This window comes from Mustela nigripes, chromosome 1 (genome assembly GCF_022355385.1).
Source record: "Mustela nigripes isolate SB6536 chromosome 1, MUSNIG.SB6536, whole genome shotgun sequence".
Lineage (NCBI taxonomy): Eukaryota > Metazoa > Chordata > Mammalia > Carnivora > Mustelidae > Mustela > Mustela nigripes.
Genome location: NC_081557.1, coordinates 169885531 through 169909642, shown reverse-complemented (window position 1 = coordinate 169909642; position 24112 = coordinate 169885531). Strand labels below are relative to the sequence as shown.

General features: G+C 41.8%; 1 protein-coding gene across 1 annotated transcript in view; it reads left to right on the top strand.

The window, feature by feature from the left end:
- The window catches only part of PAPSS1 (3'-phosphoadenosine 5'-phosphosulfate synthase 1), a 100754-nt gene that overhangs the window by 47866 nt on the left and 28776 nt on the right, over positions 1-24112 (top strand). The window contains exons 6-10 of the mRNA XM_059376969.1: positions 1687-1800; positions 4949-5060; positions 6697-6902; positions 9809-9944; positions 23491-23759. Coding sequence (XP_059232952.1) covers positions 1687-1800; positions 4949-5060; positions 6697-6902; positions 9809-9944; positions 23491-23759 — 837 coding nt within the window. The remainder of the gene's footprint in view (positions 1-1686; positions 1801-4948; positions 5061-6696; positions 6903-9808; positions 9945-23490; positions 23760-24112) is intronic.

The following is a 24112-nucleotide window of genomic DNA, read 5'->3' as shown; positions in this document are numbered from 1 at the left end:
CGTCTGTGGGTTTTGACAGATGTATACTTATCCGCTGTTGTAGTATCATATCATTTCAGTGCCCCCAAATCCCCTCTTGCCTTCATTTCCCCTCAGCCCGCCCTCACCCATAACTCCTGGCAACACTGGTGTTTTCATCATCTCCATAGTTTTTCCTTTTCCAGAACGTCATATAGTTGGAATCATACAGTAAGCAGCATTTTCAAATTGGCTTCTTTTGCTTAGTAATATGCATTTAAGTTTCTTCCATGTCTTTTCATGGCTTGGTAAGTTTATTCCTTTTTAGTGCATTCATTGACTAGATGTACCAATTTATCCATTCATCTACTGAAGGACATCTTAGTTGTTTCTGAGTCTTGGCAGTTAAGAATAAGGCTGCTTTAAATATCTGGGCAGGTTTTTGATTGGACATAGATTTCAGCTTGTTTGGTAACTGCCAAGGAGCGCAGTTTCTGGATTGTATGCTAAGTGTGTGTTTGGTTTTGTAAGAAGCTGCCAGACTGTCTTCCAAAGTGTCTACACTATTTGCATTCCCATCAGCAGCAAATGAGAGTTCCTGTTGCTCCACAGCTTCACTGGCAACCGGTGGTGTCAGTGTTTCGGATTTTGGCCGTTTCCCTGATGGCATGATGTGGAGTATCATTTTATATGATTGTTGGTCATTTGTATATCTTCTTTGGTAAGGTTTTGGTTCAGGTCTTTGGCCCATTTTTTAAAAAGATGGGGCTATTTGTTTTCTTACCGCTGAGTTTTAAGAGCTCTTCGTGTGTGTCTTAGATAACAGTCCTTTTTCAGATATGCCTTTTGCAAATATTTTCTTCTGGTCTGTGGCTTATCTATTCATTCTCTTGAGAATTATTTTGTTTTGAATAACAAAGTATTGCTTGGATGAGATACATGTATGAAAAGCCCTTAATCATTGCCACTTTTGTATGCTTATAAAGGTGACCTAATAGATTTGGCTTTAAAAAAAGTTGAAGCAATTAAACACATTTTGGTAATTATTCCTTGGGGTCTGACAAGTGAGCAAGACTTGTAGAGATCCTCTAAGGAGCTGTGTTGTGATTACAGATACATTCTTCTATGTTCTTAGAGACAAGGACTGTCCCAATGTTGTGTAAATGTGTACTTGGAGTTCACATGAAACTTCTTGACTGCATTCCAGATGGGGTCAAAAAGTGCTGTTTCTCAAACCACAACAGTAGGGGTAAAGCTGATGTACTCAGGAGTACCTTGTGGCATGACTGAGAAGGTGGCGTTGGTGACTCTAGGGATAAAGATGCATATGAAAGCTGAAATAAAAGGGTTTTTGACATGTTAAAGATGAGAGTGGTAGTATTTAGAGTGATTTTGTTTGTTCCCAAATTCTTCTTATTACCTCTTAGTTGAGGTCACCTGTTTTTCGCAGTTGCTTGATTTTGACATCGGTGGCACATTCTCAGAATTTATTCTTCGTCACTAGGTAATGGGATGTGATGCTTAAAGACTTTTGTACGTGGCATGTGTTGAGAGTAGACCAGCAGACCTCAGGAAAAGTTGACTGGGGAGGCACAGGATTCAGAGCCCACTTTTATACTTTGTTTTGAAGTCTCCTTTTGGGGTGTTAAATTTTCTTCATTAATATACCCTTTGGAGAACTTTAAATTGTTGAATCAAATATTTAATTGTACTTTCTTTGTTGTATAGGATATTGTACCTGTGGATGCCTCTTACGAAGTAAAAGAATTATATGTGCCAGAAAATAAACTCCATCTGGCAAAAACAGATGCAGAGACATTACCAGCATTGAAAATTAATAAAGTAAGTGCTTTGTTGCTTTTCGTGCCAAGTGATTTAGCCTAACATATAATCATTATCTATAAATCTTGTTTAATAACTATGTTTAAGGGCGTGGGTGGTGATGGTAGGGGTTATAGTTATAGTTTATATCACAATTTCCAGGGATGGGAAATGTATTTAATTTGTGAAGCCATATTCCCAAAATATCATGGCTTTGATGTGGTTTTAGTCATAATATGTACTTTTTTTTTTAAGTGGGGGGAAGGGCAGAGGGAGAGGGAGAGCAAAAATCCTTAGGCAGGCTCCATGTCCAGCACATAGCCTGATGCTGGGCTCCAATTCATGACTCTGAGATCATGACCAGAGCCGAAATCAAGAGTAGGAGGCTTATCTGACTGAGCCACCCAGGTGCCCTAATATTTACCTATTTTGAAACAGCAGACCAAAGATTGTATAAAAGTTTTCGGCTTAGGGACACCTGGGTGGCTCAGTGGGTTAAGCCTCTGCCTTTGGCTCAGATCATGATCTCAGGGTCCTGGGATCGAGCCCTGCATTGGGCTCTCTGCTCAGCGGGGAGCTTGCTTCTTCCTCTCTGTCTGCCTGCCTCTCTGTCTACTTGTGATCTCTGTCAAATTAATAAATAAAATCTTTAATAATAAAAGTTTTCAGCTTACCAGAAAGAATGGGTTCTTAATGCTTCAGAATACTCTAAGTACAATAATTAAAATGAACATTTTTTCCCCCTCCAAACAGGTTTCATAATATTCTGCCAAAACCCTGAATTTCTTTCTTATTTTGTTAAGAGTAATTCTGTATATGTCACCTCTAATAACATTGAGTGTCTCCCTCCCCAACTCCTTACCCCCACTAAAAAAACTACTCAGCTAAACTGGGTATGATGACAATGGAAACTGTAATTTATCATTTTGAAATATTAGAGCATTTTAAACTTTTTCATTTAGATGTACTTTAAAAATGGGGAGATTAGGGGCACCTGGGTGGCTCAGTGGGTTAAAACCTTTGTCTTTGGCTCAGGTCATGATCCTGGAGTCCTGGGATCGAGCCCCAGCAGGGAGCCTGCTTCCCCCTCTCTCTCTGCTTGCCTCTCTACCTACTTGTGACCTCTATCTGCCAAATAAAAAAAATAATAATAATAAATGGGGAGATTAAGGACTGAGAACCTGGATCAGAAGTTGACTTTCCTAGCCTTTCTTTTAGTTCGTAAAAATCCAGAACACTCAGGGAAGCACTAAGTCTTAAATTAGGGAGGAAAAGAAAACAAACAAACAAACAAACAAACAAACAGAAAAAACACCCACCAACAAACTTCTGGGCTTAGAGAAAGCCTCTTTAAGTAGTTATTCAAATCCGTGGTTAGAAGTAGATTACTTGATGCACTTTGTGTGGTTGGGTCTGATCAGAAGCTAAGACATGCTGGGGGAGCAGAGGGGGAGAGTTGGGAGACCAGAGCCCCTCAGAAAGGTGACTGTTGCAAGGGAACAGATGTTGTCACCGACATACTTTGCATCGAATGAACCCCCACACACAGGGCTAGAGAGAGAATATGAGAATGAATGAATATGAATCCAGGTCAGTCAGACTCTACAACCCAGAAACACAGTAGCTTTTTTAATATTGTGGTTTGTTCTTTGCATGGCAGGATGAAAAGTAATTAATTAAAAGAATTCATCTTAAGTCAGTAGTGTATTAGCGTGGGCTGCCATAACAAATACAGTAGACCAGAAGGCTTAAGCAAAAAAAATGACTCTGCTAACTGTTCTGGGGGTTGGAAAGTCTAAGATCAAGGTGCTGGCTGATGCCGTTGCTGGTGAGACTGTCTTTCTGGCTCGCTGACAGCCCTCACTCTCTGTGTCATCATAAAGAGGAGAGAAGGAGCTCTGGTGGTGTCTTTCCTCTCCCTGTGAGGGCACCAGATCTTTTGGAGTAGGGCCCCACCCTTAATGACTTCATTTAACTGTGTCCTGTCCTTATAGCCAGGACTCCAAATAGAGTCACACTGAGGATTAGGCCTTCAATATAGGAATTCGAGGGGGGCACAGACATTCAGTTCCTAACATATACCATCTAGAATTGGATTTTGGTGGGAACAGGTAATGAATGGCCAGGTCTGAGAGTTAGGAATAATTGATGAGAGGAAAGCCTGAAAGCAGGTGACACAATTTGGTCTATGCAGATGATTGTTCCTGTGAATGGAAGGAGGGGGAATACCTGTTATTTGAATGTGAAGTGAAACACATCAGCCAGCATACTTAGGGAATAAATAGTAAGCTACATTTTACACCCCTTGGCAGTTGCTTTATCTTTTCTCGTTTGAGAAACATATGCACGGTACGTGTGCACACACGCAGTTAAATGAGCACATCCAACTTGCCTTAATGATACATAGTCCACCAACTCCTTCTGGTAGGAGATGCTACAAGTCTTGAAGATGAAGAAGTCATACAGTCTTTGTAAAATGAGGGGTGCTCTGACATTGTTGAGGCACTTGTTCTCATAAATATATTTTTTAAAGATTTTATTTATTTGACAGATCACAAGTAGGCAGAGAGGCAGGCAGAGAGAGAGAGGGGAAGCAGGCTCCCTGCTAAGGTCCCTGCTAAGGTCCTGGGGCTTGATCCCAGGACCCTGAGATTGTGACCTGAGCCGGAGACAGAGGCTTAACCCACTGAGCCACCCAGGCGCCCCATTGATAAATATTTTTATGTAAGGTTTGCTTTAGTTTGAGGCAGTAGTTATCAAAGTCTAATTTCCAGACCATCACTGTTAGGATTTTCTGGGAACCTATTAAAAATACAAATTCTTGGGCCCCACAGCAAAATGATTGAAATAGAATCTCTGGAGGTGGAACAATCTTTATTTTAATAAAGGCCTTCCCGGGGTTTCTTATAACACATTAAAGCTTGAGAACTACTAGTGGAGGAGATGCTATCCTTATTAGAAATGCTTTGAAGCCTAATGTTATTTACATTTATTAGGAGAAATGCACATTTTCCTAGTGCCCTTAATCTTTATTAGATTTGTATAATCTATAATCATTCTTGAGGTATTTGTTCCCATTGCTTTCAAAATTAAACTTCTAAAGGTTATTGCTGCTTTTGTTCCTAAGTGTATGAAGTAGAAAACTTTCCTTTCCTGTCTCGTTTGCTAGGTGGATATGCAGTGGGTGCAAGTTTTGGCAGAAGGGTGGGCGACCCCACTGAACGGCTTTATGAGAGAGAGGGAGTATTTGCAGTGCCTTCACTTTGATTGTCTTCTGGACGGTAAGACCATTTACTTCTCTAGTACATCGAGCCTGGAAGAGAAATGACACAGATTCATCACCATTGATAAAAAACAGTGGTGATGTCTTTAATGGAGGTAGCATTTTAAGACTAAGTTACATCAGTACTGAATTCCCTGAGCAAACTATGAAATCTTTTCTTTCCCCATTTTGTTTTCCTGCATGTCATTTATTGCAGAGAGAAGGAAAACCTGGGGATTGGGGCTGAGAGTGTATTTAGAAAGTGAATATAGTTTCCCTGTGCTGTATCCACTGGAGCACCTTGATAAATTTGTCTCTGAAAAGTGTACATCTGTACTGAATTTTGCTCTACTGAAATCCATGCTTGAGTGTTCTAATAAGGGATCAGGGAGTCCAAGTTAAGGAGTCCTGAAACAGATGGTTAAAGGGATCATTCTTCTTTTAAAACACTGAAAAAGGAAAAGGTACCAAGGAAATTGATGGTTAGTATATTGTAATGATAGTTCAGCTGCCTGAACCTTTGTATACCGTTGGTAAAATTAATTAATTACATTAAAGAAAATATTTTTAAATGTCACAGAGCCCTACTAAATTGCTACCATGTTCTTCTTTGTTATGATTTCTTTTAACTAAGGAGTGAAATTGATAATAGAAGTTATAACTCCTAGTCATTTTTCTTAAATTTTATCATATAAAAGTGTTAAATACTCCTTTTTGGTTTTTCTTCTTTAGAACCAATGGTAAAGTCTTTGTGGACTGACTTCTTAGTAGTCATTTAGTCTGGGTTTGGTACAAATCTACCTGTTAATTTTCCCTTTTAAACTGTACCTCTTGGTAACTTTAAAGCAGCCAACCAGTTATCATTAATTTTATTTACATCTTTTGTCTAAAGAGGGCATGCCATGATTTCCAAAAGAATATGCTTTTACTAGGTATGTAAATAAGATCCACATATGAATTTGAGAGTGCATTTTTTTTTTTTCCTTCTAACCTGGGGACAATGATTAGAAAAAACATTTAGAGCTTGGAAGGTTGGAAACTGAGAATGTGCTTTTGTCTCACTGATCATACATTTTGGTTCAAATTGATTACTTCCTCTGTTTCTTGGCCAGTAATTGCTGACATTGGTTCAATTCTGATTAAAAACCAAGAAATAAAAATACCTTTTGGGTGTTTTTGTCTTCCTGTCTCAAGGAAACCCAAGTATACTCAAGTACACTTGCCACTCACAATATATTTACTGGAAAGGTTTCCATGTTCCTGGAAAGGCCTGGAAACATTGTTCTTTGTCTTTGATATATTGGAGGTACTCAGTATATTTTGGGTGACATTAGGTGTAATCAGCTGATTCTTCCTTGTTAAAGAGTTTCTTTTACTAATGTGGTTTTGTGACCATTTTTTTCTTCCCAAAGACAGTTTCATGAATTATTGTGAGAAGTATGTTGCTACACAGTGTTGCTGCTCTTAATGTTTGCTGTTTTTTTATTTTTTATTTTTTAACCTCTGTGGTTGTTTGTTCTCTCCTGATTTTCTCTGGCGGGTACTGGACCCATAAATCTTGTATTATTTGAAGAGTGTCCTTTGGAGTGAAAGGTGGCTGTGAGTCCTGTTGAGTAATGCAAACTGTGTGCTTTCTGTTCTTTTGTGCCCTGCAGGGGGTGTCATTAACTTGTCAGTGCCTATAGTTCTACCGGCTACTCACGAAGATAAAGAGAGGCTGGACGGCTGTACAGCATTTGCTCTGATGTACGAGGGCCGCCGTGTGGCCATTCTTCGCAACCCGGAGTTTTTCGAGCACAGGAAGGAAGAACGCTGTGCCAGACAGTGGGGAACAACATGCAAGAACCACCCTTACATCAAGGTCCTTAACAAACCTTGCATTTTATCTCCATGGGCCGATACTGTGTATGTTGAAGTGTGGGCATTACCTGTATATCCACAATTCCTTTGGGATTGTTGATATTTTGCAGAATGGACACTGGATCTCAGATTAGTGTGATGAACACATGATCTTGTCATTTTGGTCTGGATAATATTTGTTCAGTAAATCTTTTTTTTTTTCTTATGAGGTAAAAAGGGGATGACTGAGGGAGAGGGAAAAAATCCCAAGCAGGCTTCATGCCCAGCGCAGAGCCCAATGTGGGGCTCGTTCTCACAACCCTGAGATCATGACCTGAGCTGAAATCAAGAGTCGGATGCTTAGCTGACTGAGCCACCCAGGCACCTCTAGTTAATCTTTTTTAAACATCTTCTATACATTAGGTCCCGAGTTAGGTACTGGTTCTGGGAATATAGGGCTGATGTAACAGTGGACACAGTCTCTGTATGGTTGGAGCTTACTGTCTGGTGGGGAGCAGACATCATGTTCTATAGGAAGGCTGCGAGGGCAGGTGCTGTGGGAGCCTACGGCAGGGTGATTGGGGTTTTAATTGAACGCTTTGTGTCTGGTATGAAAGCAGTGAAATCCAGTTAGTCTTTCCAAAGGGCCTCATGTATTTTATGTGTTTTATGTGAAATGTCATCACTGAAGTAAAATTTCTGTCATTTGTTTTAAAGTATACTCTGAGCTTTAAAAGAAATTAAGTGAAATTTTAGTAGGTTGTCTAGACAATTTTTAAGACATCTGTTTAGGTCATGTAAATGTGTTAAATCTTGTCTCATGAGGAATAAAAAGTGATAAACTTTTTAAGATAGGGAGATATTGTTTTAGAAAATAAGGAGTTTGAATTAGTGATGGTATCAGACATTCCTTTGGTATTAAAATTCTACAGTTATTAATAATAAATAGTAGTTTACAAAACGTGCTTACTTATGTAAATTCTTTGAACCGCAAAGCAGACCTATAAGGATGGGTGGCATTTCTATCCTACATATAGAGAAATTAAGACTTACAGGGGATAAATATCATGACCAGAATTATACAGCTAACAGGTAGGATGAGGGTTTGGTTTGAATTCAGGACTTTGGGCTTCAAAGCCCTCTTCCATAATCTGTAGCAGAGAGCAATTATTGGTGTTTTTTCCACTTTTACTTAAAGATTTTTATTTATTTGACAGACAGAGATCACAGGTAGGCAGAGAGGCAGGCAGAGAGAGAGGAAGGGAAGCAGATTTCCCGCTGAGCAGAGAGCCCAGTGCGGGGCTCCATCCCAGGACTCCGGGATCATGACCTGAGCTGAAGGCAGAGGTTTTAACCCACTGAGCCACCCAGGTGCCCCTCCACTTTTATTTAGAGTAATCCATTAACTTCTTGGGATACTTAGTACTTGTATGCAACCTTGAGGATCCAGCAAGGTTGTGATAGGAGGAACTGTGAAAAACAGAATTCCAGTTTTAGGAAGCAGGAGGAGCAGACTCCATGCATTGGAGAGATGACTGGTTGTCGAGCAGGAGAGAGGACCTTGGGAAGACAGAGGGAAGATAGCATTCTACCCTGAGATATTAAGATCTTGTTGAGTCATGAGTGGTTTACATGTATTTCTGCTTCGTGCTTTTCACACCACATTTCGGTCATTTACACTGTCCTTATAGTGATCCTTGCAAGTAGAATCCTGGAGAGTCTTAGGCTGGGTTCAAGTTGCCCACAGTGACAGTGGTGTCCGTTTGTGCCTTGCTAGGAGTGGAGAGGTCACAGGCAGCCTTGGAGCATGAGTGAGGCCCAAGCAAAGAGGTGCTTTAAGAAGCTTGCCTGATGGTCTTGTGCAGGATGTTTCCAGCCCATCCCCCTTGCTCTGGTACTGGCCACGTTCTCCAGGTCTCCAGCCTAGAGTCGTGCCCTGCCTGCAGTCTGCTTCCTCATGTCTGTCACAGTCTGATCTCCTCAGAGCAGCTGGAGGAGATCAGCTCTTCCTGAAATACTTGAACTCCATGGCTGGTTCCTTTTAGTCACCTTGGGTTCATTGCCACCCTCCTCAAGAGAGACCTTCACTGACTCTTCGCTGAAATGTCATTGAGTCTAATCCCCAGGAGCTCTGCTCCATTGCCCTGGTTGTTCTCTCTTAACAGTTTTCACTAGCCAACACTTGCCTGCTTTCTGCTCAGTCTGTCCCACTAGAATGCAAGCTCTGTTAGAGTGAGGCCTTTTTCTGTCCTGTTTGCTGCTATATTCCCCAGTGCCTAGTGCAAACCCTGGCACGGCCAGTTACTAGATAAATACTTGCTGATTGAATGGTTTGATGGGTGGGGAAGGACTTTTTGGCAAGCAAGACCAGGTTGGAAGGGACCGTAGCAATCTAGGTGCGTTATTGGCACAGACGCTGAAGCGAGGGTGGGCAGGGGGGTGAGGGAGGAAGGGTGAGCTGGAGTTGTGCTGTGGAAATGGACAGGTCCAGAGGTTACATCCCTCCTCTCAGGGAAAGAGCAGGAGTAAAGCTGTGAGAAATTTGAGGTGGTGTGGAGATGGGAAGGTATGAATTTGTGTCCAGCTCCATCATCACTTGAATTGCTCAAAAGTTTAGGATTGGAGAACACAGAGGCTGGGGTGACCCAGGGTTACAAATGTTTCTGTTCATCAGCATACAACAACAGTGAAGAGAATGTTTTTACCTAACAAGTTATAATTACTCATTGTGTCCCAGAACCCTCTGAGGGCTTATAAAATACATTCTAATTTTAAAACATCTCTAATCCCAATTCAGTTGATAAGCCAAACAGATTTACCGTTGGCCTTAAGATGAGGGTAGCTTAGAGCTACATGTACCTCCTGTGAGAAATGTTCTTACTTATTTTGATCTTGGTTTCTGTTTAAACATTTTCTTTCTTCCATTAGATGGTTATGGAACAAGGAGATTGGCTGATTGGAGGAGATCTTCAAGTCTTGGACCGAATTTACTGGAATGATGGTCTTGATCAGTATCGTTTCACTCCTACTGAGCTAAAGCAGAAGTTTAAAGATATGAATGCTGGTAAGACATGGATCTCATTATCTAACACAGGACTATTTGGAGTCTCTGCTTGATGGGAAAGTTCTAGAATTTTTCCATTGCTTACTAAAGTATAAAAGCACATCGAGTAAAGATAATTGCAGGATGGAGTATGTTGAAGTGGTAGTTGATCTAAACCCACCTGGGTAGTTTGGTTATGTGGGTACAGTTTGTGGGTACAGTTTGATCGAACACTTTGTATACTGTGTGGGAGATCGTTGCCAATAATAAATTGACCTTTTATTTGTGTATTATAAAACTCACATGCTAAAGCTGAGTAGAACTATGGAAATTATTTGAGTAATTCACTTATATCAGTGTGCTTTATATTTTTTTAAAGATTGATTTATTTATTTGACAGAGAGAGACAAAGAAAGAGGGAACACAAGCAGGGGTTGTGGGAGAGGGAGAAGCAGGCTTCCTGCTAAACAGAGTGTGGGCCTTGATCTCAGGACCCTGGGATCATGACCTGAGCACCACCCAGGTGCTCTATTTCCGAATATCTTATGAGTCTAACATATCACTGCAGAAAATAAGAGAACAACAATATCATGTTGGCTATTTATTCAACAAATGTTTGGTGTACATCTTTATACCAGGGTGCCAGGTGCTGGGGATCCATAAATAAAGTAGCTGAGAGCCAGTTATCCTTACATCAGACAACAACAGGAGCCTATGGTATAGAAGACAAGGACAGTAAACAGATAACAGGGAAGGTTGTCAAAGAGTGGTTTAGTAGTAGTTTCCTATTTCTGGATTAACATGAAATGGAGTAGTATGAGTAGAGTTCGTAGATGCTGTTCTTTATACTGCAGGACAGGGATTTTTATACCTGACAGCTTGCAATCCGCAGGTCTTCATACAGAGGTAATTGAGTAACGTGTTTATACTGGTACAGCCACATACTTAAATCCAAGCTTCCATGTCAGGGACTGGCATTCACGATAGAGCTTGGGATCTGAAGAATTTGAAAGATTCGTTACAGAAGTAGTTAAGCCCTAAGCCTTGGTGTAGCTTTTTAAAAACACTTTCTGTGTAGAAAGGGAGTATTCAGGGCTGAGAAAAGTTAATGTGGTGGCTTTTTAAGGAGCTAGCTAACTCAGCCATAACTCAGAAGCCCCCTTCCGAGTGACTATGGAAGCTGGGCAAGAGCACTCATTTCAGTAGTTGTGTCTAGCTTCTGTGGACTCCAGAGTCTGGGGCACACACTGTCCCCTGCTTTAATACCAAGAAGTCATGTGGTTGTGGAGAAATTACTTTTTTCTCCAAGTCTCGCTTCCTTCAGTTGTAGAAATAAGGGTGGTAATAATACTTAATTCATAACATTTTATTTTAAAAAGCAAAATGTGGGGCACCTGGGTGCTTCAGTCGGCTAAGCATCTGACTCTTGATTTTGGCTCAGGTCCCGATCTCAGGCTTGTGAGATTGAGCCCCACGTAGGGCTCTGTGCTGAGCGCAGAGCCTGCTTAGGATTCTCTCTCTCCTCTCTCTCTGCTTCTCCCACAAAAAAAGGCAAAAAAGTTAAATGAGATCAGTTGTGTAAGGCACTGTGATCTCCGACCCATAGTAAGAGGTCAATGTGTCATAATTTCTGAGTCTGAAGGGCGTCTCACCTCTATTTGCGTAAAGGTTAAAGAAAGAATATCTATTTATTCTTTTTTTTTTTTTTTTAAAGATTTTATTTATTTATTTGACAGAGAGAAATCACAAGCAGATGGAGAGGCAGGCAGAGAGAGAGAGGGAAGCAGGCTCCCTGCTGGGCAGAGAGCCCGATGCGGGACTCGATCCCAGGACCCTGAGATCATGACCTGAGCCGAAGGCAGCGGCTTAACCCACTGAGCCACCCAGGCGCCCGATTTATTCTTTAACTCTACTGTACTTTGCTGGTATTTGAAATAAGAGCTTAAAATAGATTGGGAACTGGAGACCACACACTGTCCAGAGCTGTGCAGTTTCCTCCCAGCCCGCCTCATTCATTCAGTTTCTGCTTGGGCCCTGTATGTCCTCTGAGCCCAGGACCCATACCCCACTCCTCTACACCTCCCACCCCTGGCCCTGGGGCCTCTTTAACTTCACTATCTCTGAACTTGAAGCTACTATGCAGGAGTCTCTCTGAATGATACACTTGGTGCCCGCCTACACTATAGTGTTTTCTTCTTTTTTGCTAGCATGTTTTGGGCCCAGTCACAGGGGAATATTTCATGATTGTTCTAAGTCAGTGAGAGTACCTCATTCTCTTGTCAGTGATTTAAGGGTCCTTGTAGAAGTTTGTTCTGGCCATTGAGATGTAAGAGAGAAGGGTTTCCAGAAAAGGGTTTTCTTTCTTTTCTTTTTAAGATTTTATGAGAGCGTACGCATGCGTGTGAGTCGTGGGGAAGGGCAGAGGGAGAAGCAGGCTTCCCGCTGAGCCGGGAGCCTGATGCAGGGCTGGATCCCAGAACCCTGGGATCATGACCTGAGCCACCGAAGGCAGATGCTTAACCACTGAGCCACCCAGGTGCCCCAGGGGTTTTCTTTTTGAGAAGAAAGTGGCTTAGGACAAAAAGTCGTCTTTTCTTAACCCTCTTCTTCCTGCTTCAGATGCTGCCAGGAAAGGGTACAGCGTTTGGAGCTTGGGTAACTATTTCGTATCTGTGAGAATCCATGAGAATCTTAAACTGGCTGAGTTTCTGACCCAGTCGTAGAGTCCTCTGATTCCAGATTTCTTACTCAAATACTTAATGTATGTTTGAACTGTTTAAGACACTTCTAGCTGGATCTTATTTCATTTGCAACCAGAATTATCTGATAGTTTAGTACATACAGGCTTTTTCCTGTTTTTCTTTTTTTTTCTGGTGAACAAGAACATGTTTAATGGAAGATGTGCTGAGACCACCTCATTTACTTTAATTTTTTGCCAAAATTTGAATTCCTAACTAATTCATGTTCATAAATTAATTGTTAGCACTGGTGAGGGGTCTTATCAAGGAGTTATTCATAATTGGAATCTTTAATATTACATCTGTTTTTCACTTTTGCTTGGGAGCCAAACATTTTAAGTCATTTAGAGAATTTGTTGCATAATGAGTGATTGCAACTTTGTTTAAAGTAGCTGAGAGCCAGTTATCCTTACATCAGACAACAAAGATTGTGGAGTATTATTTTGTTTACTTTTCCATTTTAGACTAAGGCAAATACGCAACAGACCCAGGAGTTTCCTTTGTAGTTCTTGTTCTCTCTTTTCGGAGGGCCATTAACAAGTCCTTTCCTGGCGTGTTTGTGTCTCGTACATAGTGCAAGGAGAGAAAACAGAATCTTTATTTTCTCTTTTACCCAGGGTTTCTTTTCCTACCTCTTCCTATTTCTCCTCCTCTCATCTTTGAAGAAGAATTTTGATGATCGGACACGGGCTGTTGTCTTGTGTTCATTACTGGTATGATAGCATTTGCTGTGCTGAGCCGGTTCTGTAGCTGGAAGGGTGGAGTGGTCTTTAATAGCTCCATCAGTGATTGCAAGGGGACACTGTTCCAGAGAGCAGGTTCTTTCAATCACTGGTGGTTTACCACTGTCTTAGAAAGAAGAATGGATTTCACTTAGGCCAAGTAAGAGCCAGTTAGTATTTATTACACACAGAATATTGCTTTCTTGATGGACTACCAAGGGAAAGTTGACATAACTTCTTTCAGGCTAGTACCAGTATCATAGTATTAAAGAAATCTGAGAAAGCTTTGTTCATCTTACAAACACGTTTTTAAATTAAATTAAATTTATTTTTTAAAGATTTTATTTATTTGATAGAGCACAAACAAGGGGAATGGCAGGCAGAGGGAGAAGCAGGCTCCCTGCTGTGTAGGAAGCCCAACATGGGGCTTGATCCCAAGACTCTGGGTTCATGAACTGAACCGAAGGCAGACACTTAACTGACTGAGCTACCCAGGCACCCCTAGACTGTTACTCTTATTCCCCAAGGTATCGCAGCAATAAATTGTTTTACATTCTTGAGCTTAGAAATGTTTTCAAATTGTAGTAAAAAAAGTGTTGAATATAAAGCTTTTTGTCAGCTGGGCTCTGTCCTTGCTTATTCTTTCCCCTTCCTGTCTGTTCTGTCTTGTGTCCATGTGTTGGGGTTTAAGGAAAGTAATGGAGGGGAGCTGTATCCTGCTTCCATCATGTGGGAAACATTAGCAGATAATCAAAGAATACAGAAAGTTGGGGGGAGCTCTTGCCCCATAGCATCCTCCTTCAGCACTGTGATCTGGCCATGCCTCCATCCCCTACAACGAGCTTCTAGTCACCGCCTCTCCTCACAGCTTCAGAAACACTGTCTTCTTCCAGCGCCCTCAGGAGTGCTAACAGGATGCAGAGCTGCTAGTCGCTAGAGGTCTCATCAGTCCTTTTGGGTTCCCGTAACCTTGACCACTGTTCTTCAGTTACTCGCTTTGTGGAATTATGTTGAGAGCCTCATCTGAGTGTGCCTTGATCAGACTAATAGAGGCTCCCTACACTTTGGATTACAGTATCTCCAGCTCACTGCCTTATGGTCAAGAAAGTCGAATGCGGGGCGCCTGGGTGGCTCAGTTGGTAGTGTCTGCCTTTGGCTCGGGTTATGATCCCAGGGTCCTGGGATTGAGCCTCATGTCGAGCTCCCGCCTCTGTGGGAAGTCTGCTTCTCCTCTCTGACTCCTCCTGCTTGTGTTCCCTCTCTCATTGTGTCTCTCTCTGTGAAATAAATAAAAATCTTTTTAAAAAAAGAGTCTAATGCCTTCAGAGACTATCTGCTTCTGCCTTAGACTTCTCATGAATCATTCCCAACTTTACTTAAAATATCCTTCTAATGTCTCCATCCATTCATTAAAGTGCAGTTTGTAGGGATGCTTGGGTGGCTCAGTTGGTTAAGTGTCTGACTCTTGATTTTGGCTCAGATCATGATCTCAGGGTTGTGACAGTGAGCCCTGCATTGGGCTCCATGCTCAGTGGGGAGTCTGCTTGAGAGTCTCTCTCCCTCTCCCTATGCCCTACCCCCTCCTCGCATGTGTGTATGTTCTCGCTCTCTAATAAATAAAATCTTGGGGAAAAAAAAGGAGTTTCAGTTCATGAAAAATGCTAATTAGTATTGTAAGTAGAAAGGCAAATATTTAAGTGACCTGTCTTATTTTTTCCTCCCCTCATAAGCAGTTTAAGTAAAAGAAAGCCAGTAATTTAGGACAGTCTAGAGGAAGGAGGGGAAATCAAGCTCTTTCTTACTTCCAGCTCTCTTCAAAAAAAAAGCTGCCATAAAAACAAACATTAAACACATAACCTTCCCTAACAACTCTAGAGCTGTTGTCAGTACCCTTGTTCAGCTACCACATTGACTGAGGGAAAATCAGAAATGCCTGTTACTAGAGCTTTGGGGTAGATAAAGTGGCAGATAATAAAGCTTGGGTGGGACTGGAAGAGAAGACTTATTAATTACTGCTGTATGTAGGACAGTTTTACAGAAGTTGAGAGCAGGGAAGCAGGAAGATGTTGTAATTCTGGGTTAGTGGCTGGGATGTTCTCAGGGCTCTGACTGTGGGCGTGGCGGTGGAGCACAGTTCTGAGATATGTGGGGACAGCCCTCCTGTGAGAACTGACGCTGTTTTTGGGCACTTGGCTACAAAGCTGCAGAGTAGGGTCACAGCCAAGTTCTTGGCATCTTGGGACAGTAATGTTTGCTGGTGGTGATGCTGGCTTAGGCAGCCCATGTCCTCCACGAATCCAGGGCACTCTATGCTCGTCCTCTCCCCACCACCAGGAAGAACTCATGGTTGCCATTTCCTTCCCCTGTCACAAATCGGTGCATGCTCAGGAGAACCATCTCCTGTTCTTCCCCTCCCACTTTCTGGAAGGAAAGAGATCAGACAGTACTGGTTTCTTTAGTGTGTTGGCTGCTGGACTGGAGGGAAAGGGACAGAACCTGCATTACTGGACTGTCCCTTTCTTTAAACATGAAATACTGAAGGACTAGGTTTTAGGAGTTAGACCTGCGTTTGGCTTGAGTAATAGAGAAGGTGGAAGGATCGAAGGAATGGGGATAGTAATGGGCAATATATACTGAAATGCTTTCAGTCATAAGTCTAACTGATGAAGTAGACGGTCAGAATTAGAGATGCAGCTAACAGAGGCCAACTGTAGGTGATTAGTAATTGAATCCAGGGGAATGGGTAAGTTTCCAGAATGAGAACAGGAGGAACTTCATAGGACCCAGCAAATGAACCTATTGCTCCAAGAGGGACCACAAGATGTCAGAGACAGGTGATCGACCCGAAAATGGCCAAGCAGAGTATAAAATGTCCTACATCTATGATTACAAGTGTGTAAAAATATCTGTATAAGGGGAAAACTAGGCGGTTGTGCAAAACAACCAAAAACAGCTCTATTAGGATAGTGCGTTTTTGGGTGATTCCCCACCCCCTTCCAAATGTCCCCAGTGTTTCATGGCTTTTCCTTTAAAGGGTAGAGAAAGGGCTGGTGTCATGGTTAGCAGGTTATGAGGACAGTGGGGTTGGGGCTCGATGTCAGAGGACAGGATGGCGTCTCCTGGTTTTGGCAGGGGTCTCATACTCACAAAGGAACATTGGTTGACTGAGTGGATCCAGCCCCGTTCTTCTATCACTTGATCCTTCACACTGTCACCAGACTTATCTTCCGAAAACAAAGACACAGTCATGGCCTGTTGGAGTTGAAGGACCTGTGTTTCTTTTATCACACATTTCTTCTTCGATTAGTGAATGCTTTCTTCTCCTTTCTGACCAGATTGTAAGCTCCTGGGCCCAGGACCAGTGCTGTTTTGGATCCCTACCTCAGGATTGGCATAGCTGTAGCAGAAACCCCCATGGCCTGCAAAGCCTAAAATATTCACTGTGGCTCTTTATGGAAAAGGTTGGCTTTTATAGGTGGCGTCAGCAGCTTCGTAGTGTCCCTTCCTGACCCTCCAGAAGTCAAGATTATGGATGGAATTCCTGGTCTTTCCCCAGGAACACGGTTACAGAGGGCTAAAAAGAGATGGAAATCATAAATGTCAGTAGTAAATTCCAGTCATCTTTTAGATCATCTCCCATTTTCAAGCACAGTTGAAATCATGGACTTATTGTAAGTAGAAAGGCAAGTATTTGACACCAGGAGTGGTGTGACAGTGGGGAAATCACTGTCCTTTAGAGAAAGAGGATGAGGACGTGAGGCTATAAGTATTAGAGGCTCCAGGTCCATAGTGACTCATAATTTTTTTTCCATCCTCAATGGAAAATTGATGGAGGAAAATTTAATAGTGATGCGTACTGGGTTGAGTTAGCTGGGACAGCACCCTGGGAATGTCAGCCTCCAGTGGATCAGGTGCTCTTCTTACATCTTTCATCCACGTCAGTTCTCTAGTGGAGAAACCAGATGGGAGGGATGAAAATGCAGTCTGGATCTAACAGACAGTTAAAGCCATTTGTGCAGTTCATTGATAATTAAAAGGGACTGGGTAGAAGGTTAGGAAAAACCTGGCAATACTGGCAAGAAAAAAAATGGACAGACAGATCAAATGGTCATTGGGTTCCTGAGTAGACTGATATGAAGGAAGTAATTCTGCCTGGAAGAAATTTTGGCAGTCAGATCCTTTATATGCTGCTAATGTGAACTTTCACTAAGTCATCCATCTTCACTTTATCTGTTAAATGACCAGTGTGAAGCTAGATTAATTCTTTTAGGAAAGAAAGTCTACATAGATAAATTATTAGGATCTGTGAAATATGTGTATTTGAGACCATTTATTTTACGTGTTTCCTTTTGCACATCCTGCCATATAGATACTCCTGCCGAATGGTGATTTTACAACATAAGATTTGACCTGAGTGAAGTCTAGGCATGTAGTCATCATATACCTAAGTGGTAACACCCAGGGGGGCCCTCTACAGAGACAGATGCCTGTTTCTGATTAAGGAGGACAAAAGCGAATGAGCACAGTGCTAACATGCCCTCGTCTTGGAGGCATTAGCTGAGTGTTAGTTTGTACCCGAGTGGACCTTGAGCCACGGGTGGAACAGTGGCTTCAGTTTCTTGCCAGGAATATTTAGATGTGTTTTTTCTCCTCTCCCTCCCTCCTCTCCCTTCTCTCCTCTCATCTTGAATGAATTAAGGAATTCAGATGTACAAGGGACCGCAGTATGCATCTCCCTGTGCTGGGTGCTTTATATTATTTTGTCTTCATAACAATAACCTTAGTATCATCCCTATTTCAAAAATGTACAAAGTGAAATTCAGTCCTTATAGGCCACAGTCCGTGTCTAGAAACTGGTGTACTTACAATATGAATCCATAATTAACCCTGTTCTAAAGTAATGATTCTTTTGGTACCCTGCATGTATCTTCTCTTTTAGACCTTGTTATTATGGAAAATTTCAAACTTTACACTACTTGTAAGTAGGTATCATAGTATACTGAATCCCTGTGTGCTTCTAGCCCAGCTTCAGTAGGTAGTCAGCTCTTGACTAATCTTGTTGCATCTTTGCCCCCCTTGCTACCTCACCCCTGCATGTGATCTGAAGCAGAGCTCATACCCCCTTTATTTCATGTTTTAGTACCTATCTCTTAAAGACAAGGACTTAAAAAGGACAGCCATGATACCACTTTTGCAGCTTAATAATAATAATAATCACTTAATGTAATCAGATATCCACTCAATGTTCAAATTTCTGATAACTTCATAGTAATCACTTTTTAATTTAATTTGCTTATTTAAAATATTTTATTTATTTATTTGAGAGAGAGAGAGAGACAGAAATAGAACAGGAGCTGGGAGGTGAGGATATGGAAGCAGGCTCCATGCTGAGGAGGGAGCCTGACATGATGCTTGATCCCAGGACCCTTGGATTATCACATGAGTTGAAGGCAGGCGTTTAACTGACTGAGCCACGCAGCCACTCCTATAGTCACTTTTTAAAATAGTTTTTTGGAGATTCCTCAAGAAATTAAAAATAGAACTTCCCTATGACCCTGCAGTTGCACTCCTAGATATTTACCCCAAAGATACAGATGTTGTGAAAAGAAGGGCCATCTGTACCCCAGTGTTTATAGCAGCAATGGCCACGGTCGCCAAACTATGGAAAGAACCAAGATGCCCTTCAACGGACGAATGGATAAGGAAGATGTGGTCCATATACACTATGGAGTATTATGCCTCCATCAGAAAGGATGAATACCCAACTTTTGTAGCAACATGGACAGGACTGGAAGAGATTATGCTGAGTGAAATAAGTCAAGCAGAGAGAGTCAATTATCATATGGTTTCACTTATTTGTGGAGCATAACAAATAGCATGGTGGACAAGGGGAGTTAGAGAGGAGAAGGGAGTTGAGGGAAATTGGAAGGGGAGGTGAACCATGAGAGACTATGGACTCTGAAAAACAATCTGAGGGTTTTGAAGGGGCGGAGGGTGGGAGGTCGGGGTACCAGGTGGTGGGTATTATATAGGGCATGGATTGCATGGAGCACTGGGTGTGGTGCAAAAATAATGAACACTGTTATGCTGAAAATAAAAAATAAATTAAAAAAAACACTAGTGACATATGGTGACAAACATAACATGGAAATATATATATATATATACACACACGTACATACACACACATATATATAATTTTTGTTATATATATGTATAATAAAAGTTGTATAAAGAAAAAATAAATAAATAAAATAGTTTTTTTGAATCAGGATCTAAATAAGGATCCTGCATTGTATTTGCTTCATGTCTCATGTCAAAATTTTTCACTTTGTTTTTTAACTTTTTATTTTGAAATGATTTTAAATTTACAGAAAAATTAGGATACAGAATAGGAACAAGAACTCCTGTATATTTATCCAGAATCTATAGTTACTAACATTATACGTTATTGGCTTTCTCGTTCTGTCTTTAAAAGTTGTAGACATGACGGGATGCCTCATTGCCCCTTAGTAAGTCCGCACGCATTTCCTAAAAATAACGGTCTCTTACCTATTTATAGCATGCTCATCCACATCCAGAAAATAACATTGGTGTAGCACCGTCTAACCCTTATACTCCATTCAAATCATGCCACTGTCCTAATAAGGTCCATTATAGCAAAACCAACAGCAGTCAGGTTTTTTTCTTCCCCACCTTTCCTTTCTGGTTCAGGACTCAGTCATGTCTCTTTATAGTCTACTTCAATTTGGAAGGGTCATTTAGTCTTTATTTTGTCTTTCATGACCTTGACATTTTTTAAGAGTACATATCATTTACTTTGTTGAATGTCGGTTAGTGTGGATTTATCTGCTGCTTCCTCATGTTTTGATTTGGGTTACACGTTTTTTGTCAGAGATACTACGAAAGCAGTTGTGAGCTTTCAGTGCATTGTATCTGGTGGCTTACAATTTTGACTCATCTTGAACTTTTGTTTTAAGGTTAATGTCTTTAAAAAATTTTACTTTTGTCTCTTGTTTAAGATTGTGTTTGCCAGGATTTTCTGTTACAAAGTTAACAAGTTATTTTGTGCTTATTAACTAAAAAGTATTTTGGGCGAGAGATTTTGAAACTATAAATATCCTGTTGTTATCAAACTTTTACCCACAATTTTTTTTAGCACATTACAAATATGGTCAAATGGTGATTTTTCTAATTGTCATTCTTCCGATGTTTATTAGTTGACTTCTACCCAAAAGTGGAGTTTCCCCTTCTCTCCATTACTTTGTTGATTTATTTTATTCTTCATGGACTCAGATTCCTGTTTTACTCAAAAGGTTACAGTTTGTTACTATTATTGTTTATGTTGGTGTGTAACTTGTGCTTGTTGGGATTAGTCATTGGGTCGAAATTGGTTGCTCTGTCCTTTTGACATGCCCCAGGCCCGGGACATCATTTTTCAAGCACTTCCTTTCTTTATGACACACAAGATGTTCCAGCTCATGTTGTGAGTTCCTTGCCCTAGCACTAGAACCAGCCATTTGCCAGTGTTATTTAGAATGTAAAATTGGTGCTTTTGTGTTGCTCATCATCATTGGGTAGTGGTTGCTTATAGGACCTTTCAGTGGGTGAGCTGAGAAATGTGCATTATGTGTAGGCACACAGGCACTTAGATACAGCACACACATGTTTATATTTGTTCCTATCTCCTCTCTCTGGCTGAAACCCCTGAGCTCACACTGATACTTTCAGTCTTAATCCAGTAGCACATAGTCTATTCTAACCTTTCTCCTATCTGTGTTTATGCCTTCCATCTCCTGCAGTTGAGAACACTGGCTCCCCTTATCCTCACTATGTTTATGTGTTTTCTGTATCTCACTGTGTGTAAGGAGTCTTCCAAACAGGCAGTCTTCTGGGGCCCTGGGGCTTGCAGGCTTGAGCTGGGCCAGAGTCCTCTCTCCGCAGTGGGAGTCTGGAGTCTGTCCCCCACCCACCATCCGTGCAGTGACTCACACTAGCCTAGGAGGAGGATGCACTGATGCTCAGTAAGTGGGTCTGTTGTGAGCAGGCTATTTATTTCATGTATTTTTGTGAAAGAGAGAGAGGGAGAGTGAAAACCAGATTGGGGGCGGGGAGAAGCAGGCTCCTTAATGAGCAGGGAACCTGACTTGGGGCTTGATCCCAGAACCCTGGGATCATGACCTAAGCTGAAGGCAGCCGCTTAGCCAACTGAGCCACCAAGGTGCCTGTGAGCAGGCTGTTTTTAAAGAATGGGCAGCATTAAGTGAAGGGAAGAGAGGAGAGAGTTGAGTGAGTGACATGACTTAGGCCAGAATCAGAGTGGGTGAGTAAGGTCAGGCAGTAATCTTCTAAATGTTGAATTATACCCTCTTCATTTGTTTTTTTGTGAGGGACTGGAGTATATACAGTAGAGTCAGGAAGTAAAATTGCCTCTTGCTCCCAGAGATAGGGGAGCTCTGGAGCTTTACTTAAAGATCAAAAAGGATTTTTGGAGTTTTTTTTTTTTTTTTTTTAAGTAAGAGCCTAGCATGGGGCTTGAACTCATGACCCTGAGATCAAGACCCGAGCTGAGATTAAGAGTGTGGTGCCCAACCAGCTGAGCTACCCAGGCACCCCCTGTTTGGGGATCTTTTTATATCTATATATAAAACAAGATTTGAAGTGAATTCAGGCTAGAAAAACTTTCAGGTTTGTACTCCTCTTCCCATCTCCTTAAAGCAGAATAATTTTACTTATTTATTTTATTTTTTAAGATTTTATTTATTTATTTGACAGAGAGAGAGAGACAGCAAGAAGGGGAACTCAAGCAGGGGGAGTGGGAGAGGGAGAAGCAGGCTTCTTGCTGAGCATGGAGCCCAATGCTGGGCTTGACCCCAGGACCCCGGGATCATGACCTGAGCTGAAGACAGATGCTAAACGACTGAGCACCCAGGTGCCCTAAAGCAGAATAATTTTAAATGCTCATATATTTGTATCAGGACTTCATTGTTTTTTTGTACCTCATATCAGCTATTTCTTGGGTGAAAACTAGCCTTGTTCACGTATAAAAGGTAACTTGAGAACTTCAGAGCATAACAGTAATGCTGTAAATCTTGGAATATCATAGGACGTGGCTCTCCCCACACCCCTCAACAAACCCCCAAGCCCCTGGTCAAGTAAGGGAACACAGATTTCCTCCTGTGGCCTTCTGTCATCATGATAGAAGAGGGTCAGAATTGAGAACCTAAGGGGGAAGATGGTTATACTCTTTGGTTTAAATTTGATGGGAGAGGGGAGGATGTTCTCCCTGAGTCAGGCTGGAATCATCATGGCGTGATGCTATACCAGATGTTGGCAGGGCAGTAACATATAGAGCTCTTCTAACTGGGCTACCATTCTGTTCTGTGAAATTTCTCTATTATGATGCCAAAGAACCATGCTTTCTGAGAATGTCTCCTGATGGCAGACCCTTGCAGGAGTAGAGTCAGGGTTGTAAGCAGAAGATACAGAGTCAACCAGCTTAATTCATCTAGCAGTTTTCATTGTTTGGGTAATAGCAGTGACTCTTGTAGGGTATAGTGTTGTTGCTAAACTGTAACCCACAATATAGACCTGGCATCACAAAAAAACATCGGGTTCCAGTCAAAGTCACCAGTATAAATGAGCATATTTGGATAGTAAGTAAATTTTTTAAACTGTAAATTTTTCTACCTTTCTGCCCCCCTTTAATAAAGCAGTGTCTTGGGTCCAATGGAGGGATTGACCTGGTGCGTAATTAAGGCACAGGCCAGGAAATTGCACCCACCGTAAGCACTTAAACCAGGAAGTTGGGACCAGAAAGTGTGGTTATTCTTGCTTACCAGGAATGCAGAAAGCGGTTGTTGCAAATCCATGACCATCCTCTTACACATCCTCAGGCATTTGATTTGTAAAGTAAAAACCTGGTGGAAGGAGATAGGTCAAGTTGGCCTTGGAGTAAAAGGTCAAAGCAGGACATGTTTTTTACCTGACTGGGGGCTCATATGTTTGCTTAATCCTAGGCATCAAACTTCGGGAAGAATTGCTTGTCCTTTGGAAGATAAGCCATGAGAAATGGACTGTTCCTGACTCTGGAAATTCTCTTTTCAGATGCTGTGTTTGCCTTTCAATTACGCAACCCAGTGCACAATGGACATGCTCTGTTAATGCAGGATACCCATAAGCAACTTCTAGAGAGGGGCTATCGGCGCCCCGTCCTTCTCCTTCACCCTCTTGGTGGCTGGACAAAGGATGATGACGTTCCTTTGATGTGGCGTATGAAGCAGCATGCCGCGGTGCTGGAGGAAGGAATCCTGAATCCTGAAACGACAGTGGTGGCCATCTTCCCATCTCCCATGATGTATGCTGGGCCAACTGAGGTAGTCTGCTTTTAAGATTTTCAGTGCAGTGGAAACCACATTTACTAACACAGCTAGTGCTGGTTTTCCTCTGATCGGTCGGTCTGCTCCAGACATTCAGCATGCCTGGAGTACTCTCACACTCCTATCGGGAATGCTCTTTAGAGGTGACCCCCCAAAAGCTGTCTTCTTGGGAATGGGAAAACAGAGGCTTCTCTTGCTATTATTGTGGTTTTTGGTCCCAGTTTTGTGAAGGAGAGAGTGCTCCTTGTAGACAGAGGCCTGGGAGAACTTGGGAAGGTGTGACAGGGGCTCCTCTTAAAACCGTTGCCCAGTTACGGGCAGAGCTCCGATAATACCCATCTCAGCCCTTT